The sequence below is a fragment of the Sciurus carolinensis genome, chromosome 4 (assembly GCF_902686445.1).
Source record: "Sciurus carolinensis chromosome 4, mSciCar1.2, whole genome shotgun sequence".
NCBI lineage: Eukaryota > Metazoa > Chordata > Mammalia > Rodentia > Sciuridae > Sciurus > Sciurus carolinensis.
This window is the reverse complement of record NC_062216.1, coordinates 98,131,481-98,158,411: the sequence shown is the minus strand read 5'-3', so window position 1 is coordinate 98,158,411 and position 26,931 is coordinate 98,131,481. Positions and strand designations below refer to the sequence as shown.

At 35.5% G+C, this 26,931-nt stretch overlaps 2 protein-coding genes across 14 annotated transcripts in view; one reads left to right on the top strand and one right to left on the bottom strand.

Moving 5' to 3' along the window:
• The first annotated feature begins 1,830 nt into the window (after window positions 1–1,830).
• Window positions 1,831–26,931, top strand: part of Yars2 (tyrosyl-tRNA synthetase 2) — a 35,107-nt gene continuing 10,006 nt past the window's right edge. For 4 of the 5 annotated variants that reach the window (XR_007108400.1, XR_007108399.1, XR_007108397.1 and 1 more), the window contains exons 1-4: window positions 1,831–2,651; window positions 3,570–3,737; window positions 7,622–7,777; window positions 8,093–8,263. Coding sequence is in view for 1 of the 5 variants with exons in the window: in XM_047550552.1 (XP_047406508.1) it covers window positions 1,870–2,651; window positions 3,570–3,737; window positions 7,622–7,777; window positions 8,093–8,263; window positions 10,156–10,315 (1,437 nt within the window). In the remaining 4 variants the exon portion in view is untranslated. Of the gene's footprint in view, window positions 2,652–3,569; window positions 3,738–7,621; window positions 7,778–8,092; window positions 8,264–10,155; window positions 10,419–26,931 lie in introns of those variants that run through there. The other variant, XM_047550552.1, reaches the window with a different exon arrangement.
• Dnm1l (dynamin 1 like) overlaps window positions 12,034–26,931 on the bottom strand; it is a 51,740-nt gene continuing 36,842 nt past the window's right edge. Inside the window, exons 11-21 of one of the 9 annotated variants that reach the window (XM_047550543.1) lie at window positions 25,009–25,129; window positions 24,531–24,686; window positions 24,211–24,300; window positions 21,741–21,833; window positions 19,469–19,525; window positions 18,759–18,836; window positions 18,426–18,458; window positions 16,501–16,677; window positions 16,229–16,338; window positions 14,714–14,873; window positions 12,034–14,440 (exon numbers count right to left, since the gene is read on the bottom strand). In XM_047550543.1, coding sequence (XP_047406499.1) covers window positions 14,384–14,440; window positions 14,714–14,873; window positions 16,229–16,338; window positions 16,501–16,677; window positions 18,426–18,458; window positions 18,759–18,836; window positions 19,469–19,525; window positions 21,741–21,833; window positions 24,211–24,300; window positions 24,531–24,686; window positions 25,009–25,129 — 1,132 coding nt within the window. In that variant the 3' untranslated portion in view covers window positions 12,034–14,383. The remainder of the gene's footprint in view (window positions 14,441–14,713; window positions 14,874–16,228; window positions 16,339–16,500; window positions 16,678–18,425; window positions 18,459–18,758; window positions 18,837–19,468; window positions 19,526–21,740; window positions 21,834–24,210; window positions 24,301–24,530; window positions 24,687–25,008; window positions 25,130–26,931) is intronic. The other 8 variants (XM_047550545.1, XM_047550551.1, XM_047550544.1 and 5 more) reach the window with 8 other exon arrangements.

Genomic DNA, 26,931 nt, shown 5'->3' with positions numbered 1-26,931 from the left:
TAGCAACATAACTTTCCTATGTTCATATAGGAATACACAACTCCACATCACGTAAAACTGCAAAGTAGAACGTTACACTCCATGTATGTATAATATGTCAAATTACACTATACTGCCATGTATATTTAAAAAGAACAAATAAAAAAGAATGATAGCAACAGTGAAGCCGTTTGAGAACACCACAATGTAAAGTCATACTTTCTGGTATAAAACTGCTAACACACCTTAAAAAGCTACAGATAGGTATGTGTCATATTGACCAAGAGCCTCAAGAATAAGAGTCCCCTGGAAAAGTGTTCAAATCTTCCTATTTGTTAGGTATTAAGTGTAGTATCTGCTAGGTGCTCAGAAGAATTTTCAGTTATGCATATTGAAATCTGGCCCTGATCAAAGTGGTGGAACATAAAGACTGTGGATCAACAGGTTATGGTTGCAAATTTTAATAGCAACACAAAAGAACACATTCCTGATTATTTTTTTCAGCAGTAGGGATCATGTTATACTGCCTGTCGAATGAGTACCTAAAAATTCTATTGAAGTTACTATTTGTAATGAGAAATTCAATTCACTGATAATTATACATGGGGAAAAAACTAATTATTAAAATAAGATTTAATTTATTTAAATGACTTAATGTTAAGAAATTGAAAGGTCTCGCAGAGAATGGTTTGGGGTTTGGTCCAGATCCCTGCCCCAGAAGGAGGCACTCAATCCCAGGCAGCTGCTAGTAGTGTTGGTTGCTGAAGACACACAGCTGAGCCCTTTTCTGCAGATGGCCCTGCATCAAAAGACATGCCCAACGGTTTTGTCTCCTCCCCGGGGCCATTCCACCTTTAATGACTAGAAAATAAGACGGCATAATATCTACCCCTTTGCTTCAATTCAATATGACTTGGAAATCCCAGCTCCAGAGCCTTCACGGGATCATCTGAGTTCTCTGTTGCCAACAGTTCACAGTACATCATTTCTGCCACCCTGTTTCTCTCGCTCCATTACAGGTGGTGCTCACAATAAGACACAATAATCCTCCGGCACACAATCTCCAACTTGTAGTCCAGGGAACCCAAATGCAGATAGTTCATATTGCAAATGGTCCTGAAAATCAGATTCTAAAAAGAGATTTGGGAGTGGATCACCTGCCAGTCCTCTGCCAATGAGAACCCTGTCCCTGGTGGGCGGCGTCCTCATAGCCTGCCTTGCTGTGGTGATGTGATTAGTAATCTGAATCCATTCATGCAGTGTTGAGTTCCAGCTGTGGTTAAATAAATAAGTAAACAAGGAGTTATGTGTTCAATTTATTGAGTTCGCTTTTCTCTCGCTATACCACGGACGTGGCTGCCACCTGCAGGAGAAACTAGTGAACACTGGGAGCTGAGGAGCTCATCCACTTGGGGAATCAGTACTACTACTACGAAATGATGTCTCAACTCAAGCTCCATCTCTCCATGAAATTAAACCAATTCCTAACTTTTCACAACCTCTGAGCAGGTTTCTGCAGAGACCCAAGGCTTCAAAAAGTTTGCGCAACACAATCTTCTTACGTGAAAAAATGAACTTTTGCAGCGTGCTAGGTGCCAAGTGCTTTCGCTCTTAATCCTCATAACAGGGCTGTGAGACGGGAACTATTATTATAAACATATCCACATGAAGAATGAGGAAATTACGTTTTCAGGAACACGAAGCAACAAGGTGGAATCGACGTAATCAGAACTTCAGGGACTGTCCAGAACGCAAGCTCAGTAACTTGAGTAACCGCCTCCCGCCCTTCCCGAGCATGCGCACAAAAACACTACAGGGGCCGTAGAAGGCGGGACTGAGGGGCGTGGCAGGCCTCTCAGAGCCCAGCATCCCCTTCCTGCCGCCACCAAGATGGCGGCGCCCATGTTGCGGTGCTTTTCCCGGGGTTGGTGGTCTGGGACCCTAAGCCTGTCAGGGGTTTTGGCCCTGGGGCTGCGTAAGACCCATTCAGGCGCTCAGGGGTTACTAGCGACGCAGAAGGCTCGGGGTCTCCTCAAGGACTTCTTCCCCGAGAGGGGTACGAAGATAGAGCTCCCACAGCTGTTCGACCGAAGCATGACGGGCTACTCTCCCCAGACTGTCTACTGCGGCTTCGACCCCACGGGTGACTCGCTCCACGTAGGGCATCTGCTAGCGCTGCAGAGCCTGTTTCACTTCCAGCGAGCGGGCCACAACGTGATCGCGCTGGTGGGAGGTGCCACCGCGCGCCTGGGAGACCCGAGCGGCCGAACCAAGGAGCGCGAGGCGCTGGACGCGGAGCGCGTGCGTACCAACGCGCGCGCCCTTCGCCTAGGGCTTGAGGCCCTGGCGGCTAATCACCAGCAGCTCTTCTCTGATGGGCGGACCTGGGGCAGCTTCACCGTGTTGGACAACTCAGCCTGGTACCAGAAGCAGCACCTGGTCGACTTCCTAGCAGCTGTGGGTGGCCACTTCCGAATGGGCACGCTGCTGAGCCGACTGAGTGTGCAGACGCGACTCCAGAGCCCCGAGGGCATGAGCTTGGCCGAGTTCTTTTACCAGGTGCTTCAGGCGTATGACTTCTATTACCTGTTCCAGCGTTATGGATGCCGGGTCCAGCTGGGTGGGTCTGATCAGCTGGGCAACATCGTGTCTGGATACGAGTTTATTCACAAGTAAGCGCCTTTAAACCCTCAGAAATCCAGGAACCACATTTGCATATTAGTAGCATGTAGTTCATTACTAGGATTGTGAATCGCTGCCCTTCATTCAAGCCCTTGTTGGTTTTTATCCTCTTAAAGAATCTCTAAGGGCGTTCATGACACTGGCAATTGCGAATTAAAGGGTTGAATTAAGGGTATTAAGAGTAAGGTGGCGTATTCTGGAACATCAGAGGAAATAGAGCCCTACTCAAAATTCGAATTGGGTCTGTTTCACTTAAATCGCCCTGTATTTTTAATTTGAGAAAATTATTTTGTTGACTTAGATAACTGGGCCTCATACTTTGCTTTAGTTCTTCACCCCATGAAACCAGTTCTAGTCCCCAACAGGCATCTCATAATTTTTTTTGCAACTCCAAATATTTGCCAAGTAATGTACATTTTAATGACTTTTTTTTTTTTTTTTTTAAGGAAAATGTATAGAGCAAGCCCATGTCCTACTGAGAAAAACTCATTTAAACCCCTCTTTAAGCAACCCCTTTAGTGAGTGTCTCCTCCTGGCTCCCACTTCACCCAGCTTTCTCTCTTTCCTCCTGACCTTTCAAAATCACTTCTTTTGTGTTGTTGTTGTTCTAATTAGTTATACATGACAGCAAAAAAAAAAAAAAAAAAAAAAAAGTCATGTACAAGAGAAGAAAAAATCACTTCCTTGGCTTGCTCAGTCATTCATGCAGTTGTGGTTCAGGATGACAGGATGACAATGCAAATAAAGGGTGAGTGCTGTCACAGTACATAACAGAAAAGAATCCAGATATAGAAGGTCAAGGAAATTTTCTTGGATCAGGTAACCATACTGAAATCTGAAGGGTGAACAGTGGCAGCCTACCACTACTTGTGCCTGAAGCAGATCATGAAGTTCTTCTTTATGCATAGGTTGACTGGAGAAGATGTATTTGGAATCACTGTTCCTTTAATTACAAATACAACTGGAGCAAAACTGGGAAAGTCTGCTGGCAATGCTGTTTGGCTAAACAGAGATAAGACATCTCCATTTGAATTGTATCAATTCTTTGTGAGACAGCAAGATGATTCTGTTGAAAGGTGAGTTAATAGTTGACTGAGAAAAATTAATGTCATAATCTCATGATATAACTTTATTCATACCCTTTGTAGCGTTTTGGGGGGGTTTACTTAGATTTTATTTAAGGCATAAACCATTACATAATAGAATATTGTAACTAACTGTTCTAGACACTTTGTTAATTAAAATAGACCACCACAGTGGTTGACTAGAAAACTTTCAGACAAGTTATTTTTATCTATATCTAGCAAGTACTCAGGAGTTTATCCTGTGCATGTTCTACTTTTTTTTTTTTTTAACTCCTTTCATCTTAAATTTGACTATCCTTATTTTTCTGTTGTCTCATCTCACAGGTATTCTAAAGTTTCCTTCTTAAATGTAGCATAAAACAGGTTTAAAAACCATTAATGGTTTTTCTCATTAATTCACATTGCATTTTACTCTTGGAAGAATATAAGTTAATGAGAAAGCAAATACACCTGCAACAAAGAAAAAAAATAAAAATATTTTAATACTACTGTAGCTTTAAAATAATTTAGGGAATAATTCTTTTTAAATGTTTAAATATAAGACTGCCCTGCAAAATATCAGAAAATACTATAGAGCAGAATAAAGAAGATCTACAAAAATGGAAAGTTATGCCATATTCATAATATAGAAAGATATCAGTTCTCACTTTGATGATATGTTCATTGCAGTCCCGGTCACATATAAGCAGGCTTTTTTAGGAAACTTGACAAACTAATTCCAAGATTGGCCAATACAATTTTAAAGAACAGAGTAGAAGATATCATGGCTTATTGCAAATTCATAATAATTAAGTGTATTTTTTTCCTTTAGAATTAATTCTTAGCATACTTGTTGATAGAGTCCTAGTGTTTTAATTTATCAAAAACTGATATTTTGGGTTGGGGATGTAGCTCAGTGGCAGAGTAGTGCTAACCTAGCATGCATGCGACTCTGGGTTCAATTCCCAGCACTGCCAAATACACACACACACACACACACATACACATACACACACATATGTATATATATGTACACTTTTTTGGTTTGTTTTGAAAATTTTACCTTCTAGTTTGTTCTGATATATAGAAAAACAACTTTTTTTTCTTGCTTTTTTAATTCAACCCAGCACTGAAGATTGAAAGGGTGTTCTGCCACCAAGCTACATCATCAGCTCTTTTATTGTTTTTTATTTTGAGACAGTCTGAGTTGCCTGGACTGGCCTCAGATTCGGCAGTCCTCCTGAGTAGCTGGGATTAGAGGTGTGCGCCACTGTGATTGACAGCTTAATTTCTATATATGAATTTTGTATCCAGCAACACTGCTAAACTCAGTTAATTCTAATAATGACCTTGAAGTGTAAATTTAATGTGTAAAATGTATACATTTAAATGTAAGGTTAAGAAAAGAGACCAATGGAATGAATTAGAGAATAAGAACTCCAGCAAATTTCTGACAAAAGTGGCACTGTAGAGAGTGGAGTAAGACAGTCTTTTCAGTAAATATTGTTTGGATAACTAGTTGTGGAGGAAAAAAATGAAACAATCTTATACCGTATACAAAAGTCAATTCTAGGTAGACTATAAATGTAAGTGTATGATGAAAGGATAAAACAAAACTCTTAGAAGATAAGTAGGAAAATAGCTTCATGAGTTTGGGATAGGGAAAGATCTTAAGTGGGTCACAAAAGGAAAAGACTAAATTAGAATTAAGATCTGTTCAGCAAAATTCACCATGATCAGTGGGAGAAGATATTTTTAGTATATGTACCTGATGATCTTGTGTCCAGATTCATATAAAGAATTTCTCAAAGTCAATGCGAAAAACAACTCAGAAGAAAAATAGGAAGAGAGTTTAATGGGCACTTCACAAAGATCCTCTTCAAAAGGCCAAAAGCCTTAATAAGAAGAAAACTTCAAGGTAAAAACACAATGAGATACATTTATTTATCCTCTATAATGGCTAACTATAAAAGTTAGCAGTGCCGAATGTTGATGTTTTAGTTAGCCTTTTTGCTGCTGTGACTAAAAGATCTGACCAGAACAATTTTAGGGAAGAAAAGTTTGAGAGCTCACAGTTTCAGAGCTCTTATTCCACAGAAGGCTGACTTCATTCCTCAGGCCCAAGGTGAGGCAGAACATCTTGGTGGAAGTGTGTGGCAGAGAGAACCAGCTCACATGATGATCAGAAAGCAGAGAGAGAGACTCCATTCACCAGAAACAAATATTTATCCCAAAGCCATGACCCCAGTGCCACAACACAATCCTTTCCCCTCTGAACCTTCTTGCATTGTCTCACACGTTAGCTTTTGGGGGACACCACATCCAAACCATAATAGTTGGTGAGAGTGTTCCATGGTGGTGGAAAAATGAACTTAACTGCTTTGGAAAGATAAACTGAATGTGCACATAAGCTATGATCCAACAGTTCCTCAGCTGGTACATACCCAACAGAAGTCAGTGCCTATGTGTATGCACCAAGAGAAATGTGAGCATATTCAGAGGATTATTGGCATTTGTCCAAAAGTAGAAATAACACAAATACCCAGAATGCAATAAATAAATATATTATGGGATATTCATAGCATGGAAGGTTTTACATGTAAATGTGCATGAATCTCCTAAACTTGAGTTGCCAAGGTAGCCAAACTCAAAAATATTTCATTCATTTCTGAATATTTCTGTATTTCACTCATTCATATAAACTCTTAAAATGAGGCAAAACTTGCTAGACACAATGGCATGTTTGTAGTCATACACACTCAGGAGGCTGAGGCAGGTAGATCACCTGAACCCAGGAATTTGAGGCTAACCTGGGCAACCTAGCAATAACCCCATCTTAAAAAAGAAAAGGTTGAGGAACAACACTAAGTGATGCTCTTAAGGAAGCATACTGAGATGTTAAGAGTAAAGAAAAACAAGAGATTATCATAAAAAGCAAAGATTCATTACTTTGGAGGTGGCATGATTTATGTGAAATATTTGGACTTCATTAGGTAGAGACAGTGTTGTGTCTTAACCAAACTGATGGCTTCATAGATGTTTGCTATATAATGATTCATTAGCTATATGTTTGTGATTAATGTACATTGTTATGTTATTTCACCAAAGATTAAATAAGTATACATATAAGAATGATATTATTGTCATTTATTTAGTGACATTACATCATTTATATGTTTACACAATACTTTGTGAATATATACACATAGAAGTTTAAAAACAAGCTTGGGAAGATTGCACAAATTTAGATTAGTGGTTGTCTCTGAGGGCAAGGAAGGAAATGTGATGGAGTTGGAACTTCATTTAGATCTATACCATTTTATTCCTTTTAAAAAGGAAAGATCAAGCCAGGTGCAGTGGCACATGCCTATAACCACAGTGATGTGGGCAACTGAAGCAGGAAAATCACAAGTTCAAGGCCAGCCTGGGCAACTTAGTGAGACCCTGTCTCAAAATTAAAAAGGACTGGGGATGATGAAGCTCCGTGGTTAAAAGTGCCCTAGGTCAATTCCTAGTAGCAAAAAAAAAAAAAAAAAAAAAAAAGATCAAAACAAACATGGCAAAATAATAATATCTCTTCATTCTTATTGTTGTAAGCATAAATATCTATTATTACTTTTAGTACATTTCTGCACATTTGTTTTGATGTTTAGAAATAAACAATTTAAAAGTAAACAAGATTTTTTTTAATGTTTTATTTTTTATGGACACAATACCTTTATTATATTTATTTATTTTTATGTAGTGCTGAGGATGGAACCCAGTGCCTCACACGTGCTAGGCAAGTGCTCTACCACAGCTACAACCCCAGCCCAAGCAAGGTATTCTTTAAAGAGTAAGGTAACTGGAAAGAAAAATTGTGTGTGATATAAATGTAACATTTTCTTGTCTTAAAGGTATCTGAAACTCTTCACTTTTCTGCCTCTTCCTGAGATTGATCATATTATGCAGCTGCATGTCAAAGAACCAGAAAAGCGGGGTGCTCAAAAACGACTTGCTGCAGAAGTAACAAAGCTTGTTCATGGACAAGAAGGACTGAATTCTGCTAAAAGGTAGTCTTTGGAATAATTAACACTTCATAAAGTTATTTTTCTGATAGACTTGAGAAAATTTAGAGCTGTTTTAGAGTTATCTTTTTATTTACCACTGACAAGGATTATCATTTGACTTAAGTGCTTAAAATAGTCTGTTCATTGGAAAGAAAGATTATCTTGCATAAAGTTTATGAATTATACACGATAGATGCTGCTGTTGGAAAAACTTTTACATTGCAACATAGCGGACCCTCCTTTATTGGGGTAATGAATCCTAGAATATGTATTTGGTTAAGCACTTACGTGATGTGGCTTTCTAAATGTGTTTTTCAGGTGTACGCAGGCCCTTTATCATAGTAGCATAGACGCACTTGAGGTGATGTCGGATCAAGAGTTAAAAGAGTTGTTTAAAGAAGCTTCATTTTCTGAATTAGTTCTTGACCCTGGAACAAGTGTTCTAGATACGTGCCGCAAGGCAAATGCCATTCCAGATGGTCCCCGAGGGTAAGATTATTTAACTTTTTGATTCATAGTTAATTCATTATTAAGTGTTACATTTTACAGCATGTATTCCCAGAGAGGGTGTTTTCCCAACAATGCTTTAATGGCATTTCATTTCTTATAGAAATTAGGTTGGTCCAAGAATAAGGTAAAAACTGAGTATTTATGAAAATACCATAATTTTTTCTGTGAAGTACAGCACTCCTATACTGTCTCTTGTTGAGACAGTTTTTCAGCATGGGAAGTCTTAGGTTTGAGGGACTGCATTGTTTATTTAGTAAGGGCACTAGGATTAGTCAGCTCAGGCATATGGTTACTTTTTATGTGAAAAGTGATTAAATTCAAACCCTTCTCATACTCTGATCCTCATTATTTTGGGGAACGGTAGAAGTTCCGCAATCTATTTAAAGTGTTAGTTGAATTTCTTGAAATTAGCACAAGGTAGAACTTCATGAGGCTAGTATTACAAACTATTTAATAATTCCCCTTGGGAATTCCATTTTTCTTATTCAGGAAGTAGGTAGAATATTTTAATTCCTCAGTTAAGTCTTACTATTAGGGAATAATACTTGGCTCCACAAGAAGTAATTTGGCATGTAATTGATACTTACCCATTCAGAACTAAGGAAGGAAATGTAAAAGGAAAAGCATTAGCCTCATCTACAGGAGTTTGAGCAAAAGTCAGACAGTCATCAGCTCATGGTTATGAGTGACATTTGTTACACTTGTTCTCCTCTTTCAGTTGTTTTAGATTATTTGCCTCTCCTCATGAGCCCCAGATTTCTCCATAGGTAGAAAGAACCATTGTCTTCATTTGTATCATCTGACATTACACCATACTGATTCCCTAACATACTAGTTTTTTTAATATACACTGAATTTGAGGGTAGTATCTTGTACATACTCTCTAGTATCTCTACATACTCTTCTCACTGGTTTTAAGAATTCTTCACTGTGGAAGCATTTATTCTTTCCTAGGGTGTGTTTGCTTTTACTGAAAGTTTTACTCCTACTTAAACTTAATTCAGCCAGGGTTCTAATACTCATTTGTGGTTTCTTATTATATAAGTAAATAGAGTTGGTCTATTTGTTTAGTAGAGAAAAAGCTAGGCTATCTCATAGCTCTTGGTATCCATTTGATAATGGCTTTAAAAATTAAGATGAACATGGAACATGATCTGGTAACAGCCTAAAATAATACTTACTTTAAAAGAAAGAACTCTGTCCTTAAATAAAGACCTTGTTGATGCCATATAGTAGTTAATTTTATTTGGTAACATATTCAGATACAAGAAAAACATTTACCTTTCTTCCATAAAGACTTTCAAGGCCGTCTTTCTAGCCTCTTTCCTTTAAAATAAAAAGAGAAAAAAAAGTGTTTAAACAATTTGCTATTTTTTGCAGTCTCAGAACATAATTTGTAAGGATTTTCCAGTTTTATAAGCAAGTTTCCTAAAGACTGCTGTAGATAGCACTATGACTTGTGACTAAGGTAGTTTAACTAAAAGCAGCATTGCCCTCCTCTTTTTGGAAGTTTCTTTTCTGTGACTTTTTTTCCTAAGGGTGGATAAAGGGCTATCCAGAAAATGAACCTCCATTCCTAGTCATCTTAATTTTTAGAGGAACTATCAAACTGGATAGTTCTGTCAAAATCTATGAAATAACCTAGCTCTCTTTCTCTTCAAAACAAGAAACCTATTTTCCCTTATATTTGCTTCTTTTGAATGTCATTAAAGGAAGGCAGAGTCTAATCAAGTGAACATGAAGTGTAAAAATCCAGTGTAAATGGTTTAATTTGAAGAGCTTCTAAAATTTTAAGTGAAATAATGTATCTTTTTTTGCGGGAGAGGTCAATAGTGATTGATCTTCTAGTTACTAAACATTTCTATTTTTAGGTATCGAATGATAACAGAAGGTGGAGTCAGTATAAATCACAGACAAGTAACAAATCCTGAGTGTGTTTTAGTTCTTGGACAACATATTCTCAAGAATGGACTTTCCTTACTTAAAATAGGAAAAAAGAATTTCTACATTATAAAATGGCTTCAGTTATGATGAAAAATTCTTTTGATTGTTCACATTTACCCATCATTCATTCTCAAAACACAAAAAGTTGGCTTCAGAACCAAAAAAAAAAACAGAGAATGGAGTATATACATTAGACCTCACAATGTGAGTAATTTATTTTATGGCTTGGTTAATAAATAAGTTGTTTATTTAATGATGGTTTATTTCTGGATCCACACACATTAATGACTACTATAGAAAAGTGTGGGGGCTGGGGAGATAGCTCAGTTGGCAAAGTGCTTGCCTTGCAAGCACAAGGCCCTGGGTTCGATCCCCAGAACCAAAAAAAAAAAAAAAAAAAGAAAAGTGTGATTTTTTTGCGGGATTAATATTTTAAAAATGCTGCTTTATGAAAAAAAAAACTAATTGATGTCTTTATATGTCCCCTTCTTTCTTGCTCTGCTTTGGAGTGATAAGAATGAACAAAAGCCGGGCGTGGTGATGCACACCTGTAATCCCAGCAGCTCAGGAGGCTGAGGCAGGAGGATCTCTAGTTCAAAGCCAGCTTCAGCAAATTAGCAAGGCCCTAAGCAACTCAGTGAGACCTGTCTCTAAATAAAATACAGAAAAGGGCTGGGTATGTGGCTCAGTGGTTGAGCACCCTTGAGTTCAATCCCTAGTATCAAAAAAAAAAAAAAGAATGAATGAACAAAAGAGGCAATACGAGGAATTGTGGATACTTTTATGTCAGGAACTGAGCGCTGACCTCACTGGTGTTAGTTATAAAATTAGCAGTGCCTTTGGTGTCCTTATTAGAAATGGAAAACCTATTGAAAACATAAGTTTCTGACTTTGTTGTTTAAGAAGCAGAGTTCTCCTTAAAAAGGAGAAATGATACTATTCAGCCATAAAGAAGGATAATATTATGGCATTTGCAAATAAATGGTTGGAATTGGAGAATATCATGCTAAGTGAAATAAGCCAAGCCCAAAAAACCAAAGGCCGAATGTTTTCCCTGATAAGTGGAAAATGATATATAATGGGGGTGGGGGGATGGGGAGTGAGAGAAGAATGGAGAAACTTTAGATTATGTAGAAGGAAATGAGAGGTAGGTGGGTATGAAAAATGGTAGAATGAGACAGACATCATTACCCCTATGTACATGTATGATTATACAAATGATATGAATCTACATTGTGTACAACCAGAGAAACAAAATGATGTACCCTATTTGTGTACAATGAATCAAAATGCAGTCTGTAAAAAATTGAAATTAAAAAAAAATAGATGAAGCCATAGCTGACATTAGAAATTACAGTAAGAAACAAGTTCCTCTCAAAGAAAAGAACAAAAATCAGTACTTGCCAGAAAGTTTTGAATTCAGTTTTCCAGTCCCTTGCCTGTTTTCAGTATTTATTCACAGCCTTGTTTTGTCAGTGGATTCCTAGGGTAGCAATTGTTTTATACATTTAGAAACTTTCCAGTTTTTTTTTTTTTTTCTCTTTCCTTTCTTTGTACTAGGGATTGAACCCAGGGGCACTTAACCACTGAGCCACATCCACAGCCCTTTTTTCTTTTTTTTCTTTTTTTTTTGGGTACTGGGCCTTGTGCCTACAAGGCAAGCACTCTACCGACTGAGCTATCTCCCTAGCCCCTGACAGCACTTTTTTTTAATATATTTTATTAGAGACAGGGTCTCAGTGAGTTGCTGAGGCTAGGTTTGAACTTGTGATCCTCCTGCCTCAGCTTCCTAAGTCTCCAGTTAGTTTTAATTTTTGTCCCCAGGAAGATTGTAACTTGAAGTAAACAGCAAACTTAAAAAAACAAATAAATAATATAAATATTTCACCAAAAAATGCAATCTTGTGAGAACATTAAGACACCGAGGTAAGGGAAATTTTCAGGTCAGACTTAAAAGAATTTAGAATCAGGACTTAGTTCAGCTCTGGATACATTAGGTAAATTAATTCTCCAGAACTGTTTCCACATCTGAAAAATCAAGGTGATAGCACTCTCATTTCCACAAGGATCAAGTGAAACACACAAAATGATCAGAATTCTTCTGAAAACCTTAGAGACTACAAACCTTGGCTTTTGTGTTCAGATTCCAGCTATCCACTACCTGGATTACTTGGTGCACAAGTCACTGTCTCCATAAGCAGAAATGGAGATGTAATGGTGATTGTGAGAGAATAATAGGAAAAACTCATAAAACCTTAGTTGCAATGTAAATTGTACTGTTTAGCTTTAAATCTAGTTTAGAACTCTAGTTAAACCTTTCTCTGAGACAAGTTAGAAAGAATTCATTTATTGACCAACTTTTTAAATATCATTTCATACCAGCAATTTTATTTACACAGCAAAAACATACAGGTATCTTTTATAAATATGCCAAAGATCATCTCCACACTTTAGAAACTTCACTCAGTTTAAGGGCCCACAAAGGAAGGCTTGCTTTCTTTCCGTAAGTTTCTTGCCTCTTTTTTCCGTTATACAAAATGTGTAGTATACTAGCAAGTGCATTACCATAGCATGTTTTAAAGCTAACATTTTCAGTTTGTAATCTGTGCTGGAGAAAGGTGCATTGTAAATTTTTTTTTTTCTCTTACAAATTCAAAAGGCAACAATGATAGTCATCTGTCTGGAAAAAAATCATGGGTGGCTATAATTTCAAAATGATGTTTACAGTGACAAAAGTGATTTTGGTTTTGAGAGTGCTAACATTTTGGGAGCATGCATCCACTGTCAAGCTGGTACTGTAAACAGATTGAAAGTAGTACCATATGTCAGGCTGATTTTAATTGTTATTTTATATATGTATGTATGGGATCCATCAGTTGCAAGCCTGTTGTTTCTCAGTTAAATGGGTACCATAAGTTAACATACCATATCTTTCCTGCCAGTAAATCCTTCATAACCTGAAAAGAAAGTTTAATATTTGCAATTTTACTTATTGTGTTATCTGTTAGATGGAGCTATAGGTCTTAAGAATTTCTACATATCTTGAAATTTTTAATGTTGTAGTTCATACCAAGAGTCACCTGGCCAATTTTCACTAAATATATTGTGAACCTCACTCTCACCCCCTGAATGCATATATCCTATATGCCTTTAGGAGCGTGTGTGTCTGTGTATTTTTCTTTAAATAACGAAGTTCCATCAGCATTTTTATATCACTATTCTAATGTATTTTGTTGGTATTAGACCAAAAGTACCTATTACCGACAAATTGAAGTGGGGCTTAAAAATCAGTCTATTTTAAGTGAATCTTGGATCCTGATGTCAGTGCCCCATTTTAGAGATGTATCTGAACTACTACTACTTTATTTGCAAAGTAAGGGGAATTTAATTAATTGTCATTGGCTCTTCTAAAACTGAAAGGAACTGGCCATCATTACTAAGTCTATGAAGTAATTCAAGTCCATAAGGTTTCAATGTAGAAAATTATTTTTCAGGTCTAAGTTTAATATTTAATGCATTAGGCAGTGTGGACCCAGAAGTGGAAAGGCTATGTAACTACACAATATGTACCCTGCATCTTTATCAGTATTCCAGATCCTCTTGTGCATTCAGCTTTCTTATTAACACAGCAAAGGCTGCAGCTGCATAGTTATTTAAAAACTAAGTTGAAGGACAGGTGGAATACAGTGACTATGTGAGGAACTTGCCAACCCACATCTTTCAAAGCCAGGTCAGTTTATACAGTGCATGCATTATAAGTCTCATGAAATGTTTTCGTGTTTTCTTCTTAAAGAACTATTGCAGCAGCTTTAAGACTACTAACAAAGACTACACAGATCATCTTTACCCACAGGCAAACTGCTTTGTACAACTAGAACACCAACAGTTCTTCAAATGAAACTGTCACGAGAAAGAGAGATTATATATATATATATATGTACATATACTGTGAAACTTTAGAAACAGCCATTTATTATTTGGATTAAATGTGTGATTTGTTCTGTAATGCAGAGTATATTTTTCAGTGTATAGCCAATCTTCACATGAGCAGATTCATACCATTGCAATACACAGGAGTTCATAAATAAAATTCTACTCAAGTAGGCAGTAACTAGCAGGTTTTGAGTCAACAGTCTCAGTGTTACATAGTTCTTTTCACCAGAGATGAGTCTCTCGGATTTCAGCAATAATTTGACTGGCTCCTTGTAATGCCTGCATTAAAGGAAATAAAAACCTTTAAATGTTTATTGAATTTATATTAATATTCAGATGTTAATCTGACTTTGTAGAGAAACTGCTCCACTTTTTATGTAGATTTTTACTAACCAATACCTTCTTTGGAATTTGAATCTAATTAGGGACCAACAACAACAAAAATCACAGTTATAATATAAAACCTATACATCCAAGGATCAAAATGCATTTTAAATTATATGAATCTGTATATCTACACTCTAAGTAAAACACTGAAAAAACTTGAAATACCTTTAGCATATCAGCTGCTTCTTTCCTACGCTGTGCCATATCCTCAGATTCAGTCAGAAGATCATCCAATAAGGATGATTTATACAGTTGTCCTACTAACTCACTCTGAAGAGTGTCCTTCACATGATTAACCAAAAAATGCATTACTGCCTTTGGCACACTGCAAAACAAAACCAAATTATGAAGTCTGGGTAGAAATTCTACTTTTAAAAACTTTGACTTAGATTCTGACCTCAGAAAATAACAAAGTTAAATAAGAACACTACATTGTTTTAGATATTTCCTTAATGCCATAATTACCCTTCGAATTTTTGCTTAATTATAATCAAACATAAGAACAGCCATAATTCTTGGTATTTTATATTTTTCTTCTATCATTAATCACAATATCCAAAAAGTATGAAAAATCATATATCCCATAAATTGATGAATGGAAACAAAATAATAAATTGGCCATAAAAAGGAATGAAGTATTGATCCATGCTACACTGTAGAAGAATGTTAAGACAGTGTGATAAGTGAAAGAGGCCAGACACAAAAGGCCAAATATTAGTATGCTGTCACATATATGAAATGTCTAGAATAGACAAATCCATAGAGATGTTACATTAGTGGTTTGGGGGTGGGTGGGCAAAACGGGACTTCTGCTATTAGGTATGGGATTTCTTCATGGGGTAATGAAGATGTTATATAGAATTAGTGGTTAGCACCATACAACCTTCTGAATATACTAAAAATTACTGTAAAGTACACTTAAAACAGTCAATTTTATGGTATTTGAATTCTTAAAAACAATGAAGACCTCTGTAGAACATAGGGACAATCAGAGAAACAAAAGCTAGGGCCTTTTTGGAATTGTGTTCAAGCTACAGTGTATACTATTTCTACCACAGCTGTAAAAGATTCTATAGGCAAGAGGATAACTGATTCTACAGATAAAATCATTACTTTCAACTTTGAAGTATCAGACTATTTGGCTTTTTATTCCTGTGCAGAATTCTCTTGCTTCCTACAGATTCCCACAAATTACATACAGAATAGTTTCTAATAGACACAGCTAAATGATTTTCATCTCCCTATTACTACATGAAATGACATTACATGCAACACTGAAGAATAAACATTAGGCAGTGAACACAAGAAAAAGTGTTCTGAATTAGAAGGAAAAAAATGTATTTCCCAAAGACATTTCCTTTGGTATTTCTGAGAACCAATCAAATAATTAAAAAGGAAGTGTTAATGAAACTACAAAATTAAAGTTTAGAAAAACACTTTTAAATAACAAAATGTGGCAATGGATACAGCAAAAGATTATTAAAAGCTTTTTTTGATACATCAGATCCTAGTCAGTCTGTTAAACTATCTAAATCTTGTTGCAACAGTTACCCAAAGACTATCAGAGAATTCATTTAACTTAGAATAAAAAGCTAACTTAAAATACATTTATTTTCAAAACAGATAATGAACTCATTCAGTGGTATTATAGTCTGTGATTTCTATTAAGTAAATACTAACCTGTCTTGAATATTCTTTCTGACAATTAGGAAATATGATTTGATGAGTCGTTCAATAACTTCACAGTCTCGCTGTTCACGGGCAGATAGTTTTCGTGCAACAGGAACCGGCTAAATGGGGTGAGGGGGGAAATATTACTTTTTGTGCCATTAGAAACAGCAACATTTAACATTCAAAAGTTAAAAGTAAGTTTTTGAGACTTATTAGTTCCTTTTATCTTTGGAGTGTTTGCTTACTAATTTGGTCACCTAAACCAAATTATCATGGCTTACCACATCCAGCAGATTGACAGCATGACCTTTTTGTGGACTGGCTGGCATAATTGCAATTGGTTTTGATTTTTCTTCAGCTAATAACTCTTCTGCTTTTGAAGTTTTCAGCATTCCTCGCCAGTTTCCTGTTGTTGGTTCTTGACCACCATCTCCAACCCCACCGCTTCCAGATGCAACCTGAAAAAACATGTTCCAAAACCTATACCAACCATATCATATATGACATTAACAAAGTTTGCTTTCTTTGACAGTAGTCAAGAACACATACCCAGTACCCATCAGGTGTTTAGTCTATTCAGATAAATAGGGTCAGAGAGAGATGGTGGATAGCACATAACTGGAAACCTGAGCTTCTGAATAAGAGAACAGAATAACAGGTTGTATTTTAAACTTGTTTTCAAGGCCTTGGCCAATTTAGAACCTATTTAGTTCCCTTTTCTTTATCATTTACTGACTTTTAAAAAATTTTCTTCTCCCACATCTCTAATACTAGACTGTAGAAAAAGTATACTCTGCCCTTAAAAATAAAACTACTCATTAAAAGCATACACAAGGAAACAACTGCTACGAAGTTATATCTTAAAAATCATTTTAAATCACTATCAATCTATGATCTTGCCTAAAGCTCTATGAACTGATGTCCCCAAACTTGAAGAGTTTATAATTTCTCAAATTAGTTTACATTCCCAGTAGTCAACCAAAATACCATGAGGTAAAAGTAGAAACTTTACTAAAAGAAGCAAAACTACACTCTCTATCTTAGGTTAATAGTCACTTCAGGCTGCCTAAATTGTGGAATGTAACAAACACTGTAAGTTCCCTCATCTACACTCCTGAGAGAGGATCCCCTGAAAGAAATCTACTGATCTTATTAATTATAGCTGCTTCTGCAACCTTATATTCTGGGATACTGATTAGTCTTGACTTTGAAAAGAAAAATGACTTAATAAGAAAATATCATTCATCAACATTTCAGAGATGTTTTTAGATACTAAGATCTTAAAATTTAAAAGATTATATAAATTTAGCAGCAGAGTGTTATGGTAGTTACAAAAATGGCAGTTTGGGGTATTGTTAATTAACATTGGCCAAAATCTGCCTCTAGTATGTTAAAGTGAGTTATTTCTAAGTGAGGCTTAAATTATATAAATTTTAATTATACAATGTAACATGAGTAATTATATATTTAAATGCTTGCTAAAGAAACATGAATGATAAGTCACATGAAATTATAAGGAAAATGAGCACATGCCATGATTGAAATAAAACTTGTGCAGTGGTTTGGGTGATTCTCTTAATATCACCACAGTGGGCTGAGAAAACAAGACATCTGTAAGCCTCTAAGGTTCAGAACTTCAAATCTGGCTAATAAGTAAGGAAATGAACTAAATGGCAGAAAAAAAAAATAGGAATGGTTCTAAATAATTTACATGTTATCTAATTTTCCACTAAAATGGTACTCAAGAATTGACAGTAATCTCAAAGTCCCTGTTTGTTTTGCATTTGCTTAAGCTGTCAAAGCACATCTGAAGCTATATATTTTAAGTAAAAAGTACATGCAATTGGGAAGCATAAGCAGTATTAGAGGGGTTTATCCATTAGTCCTGAACAGATCTCAGAACCTTTAAAGAGGAAATGTCCAAAAGTACAGTTTCCATCTCTGAAATCTTAATTCCCTGCCACCAATATGCAAAATTTAAAACCAGTCTTGAAAGTAACAGTAGAAAAGCCTATTATTAATTAGAACAGTGTTAGAACTAGACTTATGCTATCTTATTAGGGTTAGGTAAAATAACCATTAGGAACATAACACAGACAACAAGAAATAGATGCCACTGTACAAACATGTTCCTTAATGGTTTTGAAGACAGTGTTCAGTGAAAACCAAAAATATCAACATTTCCATTCTGAATCAAAAGACTCACATTTTTAGTTTCTCTTCTGCTGTCCTGAATTAACTGTTAAAAGATATGTTAAAACATGCAATTTAACAAGCAAGATTTAGATATCAATGGCTTGAAATTCAAAAAATGAAGGATAATTTCCTCTTTAAATTACTTTTCTGTGTATATCTATACTGCAAGCAAAAGCATCAATATCAAAGTATAATTATATAATTTTAAAATTTCAATCATACAAAAATGATCTGACCTTAGCACAACATCCCATATCAGTACTCTTTCAGTGTATTGTTTCCAGAAGATTATGTTGCACAAAACAACTAGGCATGCAGGCTTAGATTAAGAATCACAACAGACCTTGCCATCAGCCTCAGCAGAAGCAGCAGGGGAGGGCTCCTGGGAGGCAGGTGCCAAAGCACTTGGAACTTTAGAAGACTAAAGGCAAAAAATGCAGGGAAAAAAAATCAAGGATGCCAAAAATGCATTCAGAAACTTTCTATAAATGTGAATTTTTTCCCCTCTGTAACAAAATAATCATGGGACATAAAATTGTTTATTCTGCCTTATTTCCTATAAAACTGTCATCTTTGTTCAAATGAATCTCTTTTCAGATGAATAAATACCTAAGAAAAATCCAAATCCAGTTCATCTGTTTTCAGCATTTAATAAGATCTTTTCCTGCAGAATTCAAGGTAACAGATTTCTATGCACATTTTAATTTATCATCTCCTATGGCTATTACTGGTAATTAAAACCTGTTAATGTGCATATTATCTTGCCACTCCAAAAAAAGTATTGTAGTAAAATCACTGATAGAAGTTTTTAAAAAGGAAGTCCTGACACTTGAGACATCTTTAAACATTTATTCCAATGTATCCTTAAAGGCTATTACTTTTAGATTACTCAAAGCCTATTTTAAACTTACATACCTTTACTCAAACAATTACACAGTTCCAATGGAGTACTGGAATAGAAAAAAATTACTTCTAGAACTAAGTAATATTCTGAGTCTTACCCATCCATCTTTAGGAATTGAGATTATGCTTCAAAAATACTGTTTTTTTTACCTTGTCTCGTGATACAGCTGAAGGTAATTCTCTTGCTAGCCTGTTTCTCCTTTGTTCCTATAAAATGCAACCAAGCAAACCAAAAGTGATTATCAGAGCACTGAGATTTATGACTACTAAAAAATGTTCATCTTAGTTGAAAAGTGTGGCATAACTTACAGATATATCCTCTCACTGTTGGAACTCATGCCATAATTATCATATTTTAAAATAAATAAATCATTTAACCCAATGCTTCTCAAATCATTTTTTTTCTGCCCCAACACACCTGAGGGATACAATATAGCATCAGTAACAGTGGCTCCCTATACCAGTGATTCTCTAATAAGGAGCAACAGACCAACATGTTCTTCCTTTCCCACTAAAAAACATTGATTTATAATATTACCACATAAATGTGGAACAAAAGCCCTCAATGTATCATGTAGAATTTGAAGTGCACAGATCACAGAAAACTTAAAGCCTTTAAAAATCACTCTAACCTGCACACCTTTGCATTAAATTCAGACAACTCCCACACAACAAAACTGTTACTCTATCACTTCAAAAGTATCTGTGGTTGAGGTTATTCTTTGTTTTCTTTTTTTTTTTTTTAATAACCTATGGCCTTGTGTGCTTGTGAGGCAAGCACTTCACCAACTGAGCTAAATCCCCAGACCCAAGGTTATTCTTTAAAATATTCTGTTAGTTCTAATCTGTATTCAGGAAATAATGTTGACAACAGACCTTTCTGTAATATCACTAATTTAATACACTGTTGTAATTTGCTCTAATTTGTCAAATTATGGAACAATGTTAAATTCAAATCCATATGTACTAAGTAAGCATCTGCTATGTTCAAGTATTAGAACAGGTGCAAGATCATGTTGATATGAGATGATGAAGAACAGCGCTCTCATAGGCAGCATCAAGTGTAATAGAAAAGCAGTTAAGCTAAATAAAAATTTGACCCACTTATTTTTTTATGGGAAGTTAACCAATTACAAAATAACAGAATTATACAGATTTTAACAATATGTGAGAATAAAATACAGATTGAATAAAAAGCTAACATGTTAACACGTACATTGTGAGAGGGATACAAAGCAAAAAAGCTGGGGATCTGGAAGATGAGAATTTTCATCCTAATCTGTTACCAGCCAGTTATGACCTTACCTAGCCTGGACCCCAGCAGACCTGACTTACTTGCTTTATTAAGTGCATAGGTTACCAACTCTTCTAAGCCTCATTTCCTGTTCTAATAACATTATCTACCCTCAAAGGGTTACTATAAAGATCATAGTTATATCCACTTAAAGTTGTAATATTTATAATATCCACCAAAGTTCCTTGGTAGTCATTAAAACCAGAGGCATATTCATTTGCAGAAAAATACTGATGTGAAACTAAATTGTAGGACCTTATCAGTATAACAAAACTGCTCCAGATACAAGTTTTCCAAGAAAAGTTGGTTTCAATGTTACAGGAACTAAATCCTTAAACTGCGGAAGAGTACATGTGCCAATTTTTAACACAACTGTTATCTAGTATACTTTCTGAGTGTTAGAGTCTTACAGCAGGCATTCTGAATTTTTTGATAATAGGAAAAACTTCAGTTTTAGTAGGTAAAAATAGTTCATAATACCTATTAAAGACAAGGTGCTTGTTTCCTATATTAGTGCCCAGCAAAATAAACACTGAAGGAATAGTTGTTTTTAATTGTCTCAGTTCCTCATCTGTTTTTAACCAGAGTTGAAGATAATCCAGGGTCCTTTCCAGTTTCCAAGTGCTATGTTTATAATCTCTCCATCCACATGCAAAAGGGGAGGTATGATTTAGAGGGGACTCTATATTAATGGATTAGGGAGTAGCAGGATAATGTGTTCTTGGAGAAAAATGGCAGAGGGGAAAAAAAAACCCCTCAGCTTCTGGATAAATTGCTCTAGCCATCAGCCTTGACTCTGAGATCTTATCCCAACTTGTTACATTAATATGTATTAAATGGAAAAAGGTCCTTGTATCCACCTCAGTAGTAGTGAAGAATACAGGCAGTCCTTCAACACTAAGCCAATGAATTCCAGATTGTTTCATAAGCAGAAAATAAGAATAATGCCTCCAGGAGGATTTGAGAATTAAACTTAAGAAAACAATGTAATGACCTCAGCATATTTCCTGTAATATAATTGACGCGACTGTGGCATATCTGTTTTATAGTTAGCCCATGCTAAATTTTGATATAACTTAGTTACAAAAGATTTCTATCTCTGAAAAAAAGAATCTAAAGTGTATTTACCTCTATATTATTGTTCATTAGCCCACAAGCATCAGCAAAATCAGGATGTTTTGTATTGATATAAGCCAATTCAATTGCCACTAAGTTATGGACCTAGAAAAAAAACAAAATTAGGCTATTATATAAAATTTTACCTTGAAAAATTTGCATATAAGACCTATTAAAGACAATGCTGGAAAACTATAGGAAAGTTATGCCTAAATGAATATTGGATAATTATACTCCAACTGATAAATCTTATGCCAAATAGTTATTCGCTCTACCTTTTAAATCTGCATTTCATCATCAAAAATTGCATTTCTTTATGGCATTTGCTGATAAATGGATGGAACTAGAGACTATCATGTTAAGTGAAATAAGCCATTCCCAGAAAACCAAAGGCCAAATGTTCTCTCTGATATGCAACTGGGAACTCACAATGGATAGGGGGTGGTGTTTCACTGGATTAGACAGGGTGGAGTAGGGGGAAAGAAGTGAAGAGGAGATGGGAATGGGAAAGACAGTAGAATGAAACAGACATAACTTTACTATGTTTATACATGAATATGCAACCAGTATAACTCCACATCATGTATAACCACAAAAATGGGAAGTTATACTCCACATATATATAAAACGTCAAAATACCTTCTACTGTCATGTATAACCATAAAGAACAAATTTTAAAAAATTTTAAAGAAAACTGCATTTATAAGGAAGAAAAATGACATTGAGCTAGCTAGCTTAGATGTATTTTACTATTAGAAGGAAAAGTTATCTACCTGACACAAATCTAATTTCCAAGCCTTTGAGAGGTAACTTTGCTATTCAAATTTCAGATCATTCATTATTCCAAGTCAAAGTTTTAGTTCAATAATAAGAAAACAGTTCATAGCCAGATATGGTAGCAACACACCTATAATCCCACCAACTCAGGAGGCTGTGGCAGGAGGATCACAAGTTTGAGGTCAGCCTGGGCAACTTGGTGAGACCCTGTCTCAAAATGAAAAAACTTTTTTGAAGGTCACAAGATGTGGCTCATCGGCAGAGTACCACTAAGTCAATACCCAGTACCACAAAAAAGCAAAACAAAAACAGTTCATAATCACATATAAATTTTAAAGTGTTAAATTTATTTGAATAAAAAATATATTTAGACTTCAGATAGTGAATAGTTTTTTAAAATATTTTTTCAGTTGTCAATGAACCTTTATTTATTTATATGTGGTGCTGAGAACTGAGCTCAGTCCAGTGCCTCACACATGCCAGGCAAGTGCTCTACCACTGAGCCACAACCCCAGACCCTAATTAGTTTTAATTATGAAAAACTTAGGGGTTCACAATCTAATGAGAAAGTAATCAAAAAGAAAGGATGAAATTAATTTCTCCAGCCTTCAATAAAATTTCTGAGGCTTCAAAAGAGAATAAACTTAAATCTTTTCTTCCATCTTTTGCATTGTACTGTCCTGACAAATGTCATATATTAGAACAGCACTTACTGGTGCAGACTGTGTTTAAAGGATCTATTCAAATGAAGTTCCAACAATTTTGTGATATCAGTGGGTAGAGTTTGAGGTCAGGTTAAGTTTGGTCTTTAGACATCTGACTGATAGTTTTTTTGTTTGTTTTGTTGTTTTTGTTTGGCTTGGTTTGGTGGTACTGGGGACTGAATTTAAGAGTACTCTACCAGTGAGCTATATCCTAGGCTCTTTTGATTTTGAGAAAGTGTCTCATTAAGTTGCTAACTCAAACTTGCAATCCTCCTGCCTCAGCTCCCAAATCAGTCCCAATTACAGCTGTGCATCACTGTGCTTGGCCCTGATAGTTATTCTTGCTGTATACTAACCAAGTAACATCACTTATATTCTATGTTTCCAAGGATGATTTTGCCTCAGTAAACCTCCACTGGGGCTCACCAACCTGAGCCAAGACCCCAAGTGCATTTTTAAAGGCCAGAATGAAAACAAAAAACATAATTAGAAGCTAAAGGCAATTTCAAAAGCTTATTTTTCATACTTCTATCAGCTTTTTAATTCTTCTGGTGGACAGCTGCAACCCACTGAAGTCATCAGACAAGCCAACTGCAGAAGAGGCCCAATTACCCTGATGTACTTCACAGCTAAAATAGGAGCTTGCTATAAAAGCTCAGTTTACTGAGATTGAAGACAGAACTAATTTACCATTAAAATCAGCGGCACCACATAATAAATAGAGCAAAGTTATTCACCGCCCTCAACAACTCTATTTTTACAAAAACTTGTGGCTGCACAGGCTAGCAATGATTAAAATAGGAAGAAAAATGCACTTTGCACTAGAATTACTGAAAAATTCCTTGGAAGTAAGACTGAAACTTACTTTTTTTTTTTTTTGATTCCCAACACACTGGGAAATATGCCTAAACTCTAACCATAATACTGTATATAAAAAGCAATCAGAGTAAAATTTAAGCCTTCACTAATAATGTTTACAATGATTTGTAACAATAACTCACCATTTCATTTGTAACAGGCAACCTTTTGCGAAGAAGACAAGTCACTACTTCAACTATGGCATCATGAAGTTTAGGAAACCGTAGCAATTCCTATAAATGATGGAAAAATACAAATGTATCAGTCTACTTTATTTAATGGAATAGTACAGAAATACTGAACTTAATTTGGAAGTTACATTTAAGAATACTATTACTACGAATCACTTGAATAAAGGAACTACAGATTTTAACTTTTAGCCCATCATTTCCTCCTCCCTATGAAATCACCACTTCAAGTCATTTATTATTTATCTGAAACCTGTTCCATTCCTCTCAATTACCTGTGTACTATAATTGCTACAGTGCTGAATGATCCTTTGCATTTCCTCATGAACCAGTTCCACACAACGGAGGCTGGGCTCTTCTAAACGTTTGATTTGTCGTTTGACCAATAACTCAAATGAAACCTCGGGCACAAACAAAGCAGGACGAGGACCCTGGAAAAATAGAACTCAGAGCTCTTATTACAGTTACAAGCAATTTCAGTTCTTCCCAAAGATTAAAACAGAAATCACATCTTTTGTTTTTCGTAAAAAGTGCTTCTTAGAGCTAGGGGTATAGTTCAATGGCAGAGCACTTGCCTAGCATGCCCAAGGCCCTGGTTTCAATCCCCAGCACCCCCAAATAAAAAGCACTTCTGAATTTCAAATATGAGAGCAAAATAACAAATTATAATTAATTTTAAAAAATACAATATATGATTAAAAACTGAAGTTTTAACCTCATTGTTTTAAAAGTCTGAAAGTTAAGCATACTCACAGTAGCATTTCTAATAGCAGTCAAAATGTCAATAGTGTTAAGGCCACCTAATGGGTCAACAGATTCTAAGGTTCGACCAAAAGTCTCATGGAAAATATAACAAATTCTAGCACCACCGCATCTGAAAGACAATGAATATATGGTTTCTTACATTACTATAAGGGAAAGAAGCTGTAAGTTAGAAATCTTTGTATAAGCTTGAAGTTTGTCTAATTTTCTGGGAAAACCTAATAAATAATTACATTTTGGTTATTTCCATGTGTTCTCAACTCAGAATCATTATGAACAAGTTTCTCTAATTTTTTTTTAAACAGGAAAAGGAGTCATTTCATAAATGGTATAAATATATGAATAACTTGATATAAAACATAACTAAAAATTGCTAAACAGCCTTTCTCTGTCCTAATTTTCTTCAACTAGCCTGTGAGCTCCATAAGGATAGGAAACAGTGCTTTCTGTTGATTCATAAACAAAGAGCATAGCTGTGTTCCAATAAAATTTATGCACACTGAAATTTAAATTTTATGTAATTTTCAGATGTCATGATTTCTTTGAATTATGTTTCACTTTTACATTTAAAATTTTACATTTATCATGTAAAAATCATTCTTAACTGGTGGGCTGTTGTCTGTCTACTACTTTGGACAAATTAAATTTCTTGATTACTAGGCACCTTATATTTTCTATCTTGTTTAATGACTAAAAAACTTTGGTGTTTTCATTTCAAGTCCAGTGGAACTCGACAAATACCTTTATAATATCCCCTCAAATCATCCCTTCCTCTCTGTTTTCACCATCATTAATCAAGTTAATTCGGGTTAAAGGTACTAATCTAACATTAAGCTAACCAAAATAAGCCAAGCACAAAAGGATATTGTATGATCCTTTTTACATGAAATATCTAGAACAGGTAAATTCATAGAGATAGAAAGTAAATTCTCTAATTTAGCAGGGAAAAGGAAGGGGAAGAAAATAATTGCTTAATAGGTACAGTCTGTCTGGAGATGATACAAAAAATTGTGGAAACAGATACCAGTGATGGTTGAATATTATGAATGTTATTAATGCTATTGAACTATGCACTTAAAAATGGTTAAAATTACTAGTAATTGGTCTCTGGGTCCAGCCGTTTCCTTCTCCAAATTTCCATAATGATCAAATTACTCTTCTAAAATGGGTTACTCCTGCCAGGCGCAGTGGCATATGCCTATAATCCTAGCAGCAAGGGAGGCTGAGATGGGAAAATCTCTAGTTCAAAGCCAGCCTCAGCAACTCAGCAAGGCCCTAAGCAACTCAGTGCAACCCTGTCTCTAAATAAAATACAAAAATAGGGTTGGGGATGTGGTTCAGTGCCTCTAAGTTCAATCCCCTGTACCAAAAAATTAAAATGGGTTACTCCTCTGACCAAAAGTGTTTTATTTTTTATAGTAAGAAATCATCTATATTCTCAGCAGGAGATTCAAGACTTCTTACAGTCTTATTCCTATACACCTTTCTTGCCTTATCTATCATGTCCCATTAGTGTACATGCCATTCTCCAAATATACCTGGCACTATTTTGCTGTTTCCAAGAATGCCCTCCCAACTACCTCCCCAAGTTCTATTCAGAGCCCATCTCAGATGCCTTATTAACCACAGAGTACCCCCAATCCCTGAAAGAAATGTAAATAGTCTCTCTTCAATGTCTCAAAGGCTTGAGTAAGTGAATAAAGATCTGATTCATTAACAATTTACAAAACTGCCCTTATATATTACATGCACTTCTGTGGATGTGTATTGTATTTAGCAATAAGAAACATCTAAATAAATGTATACTTTTGCCAACTAATGAAGCCTTTTATTACCTCAACTATATTACCAACTGAACTCCTTAAAGGCCCATTATAGCAATCTTTTATCTCTCCATATGCTATGCATATAATA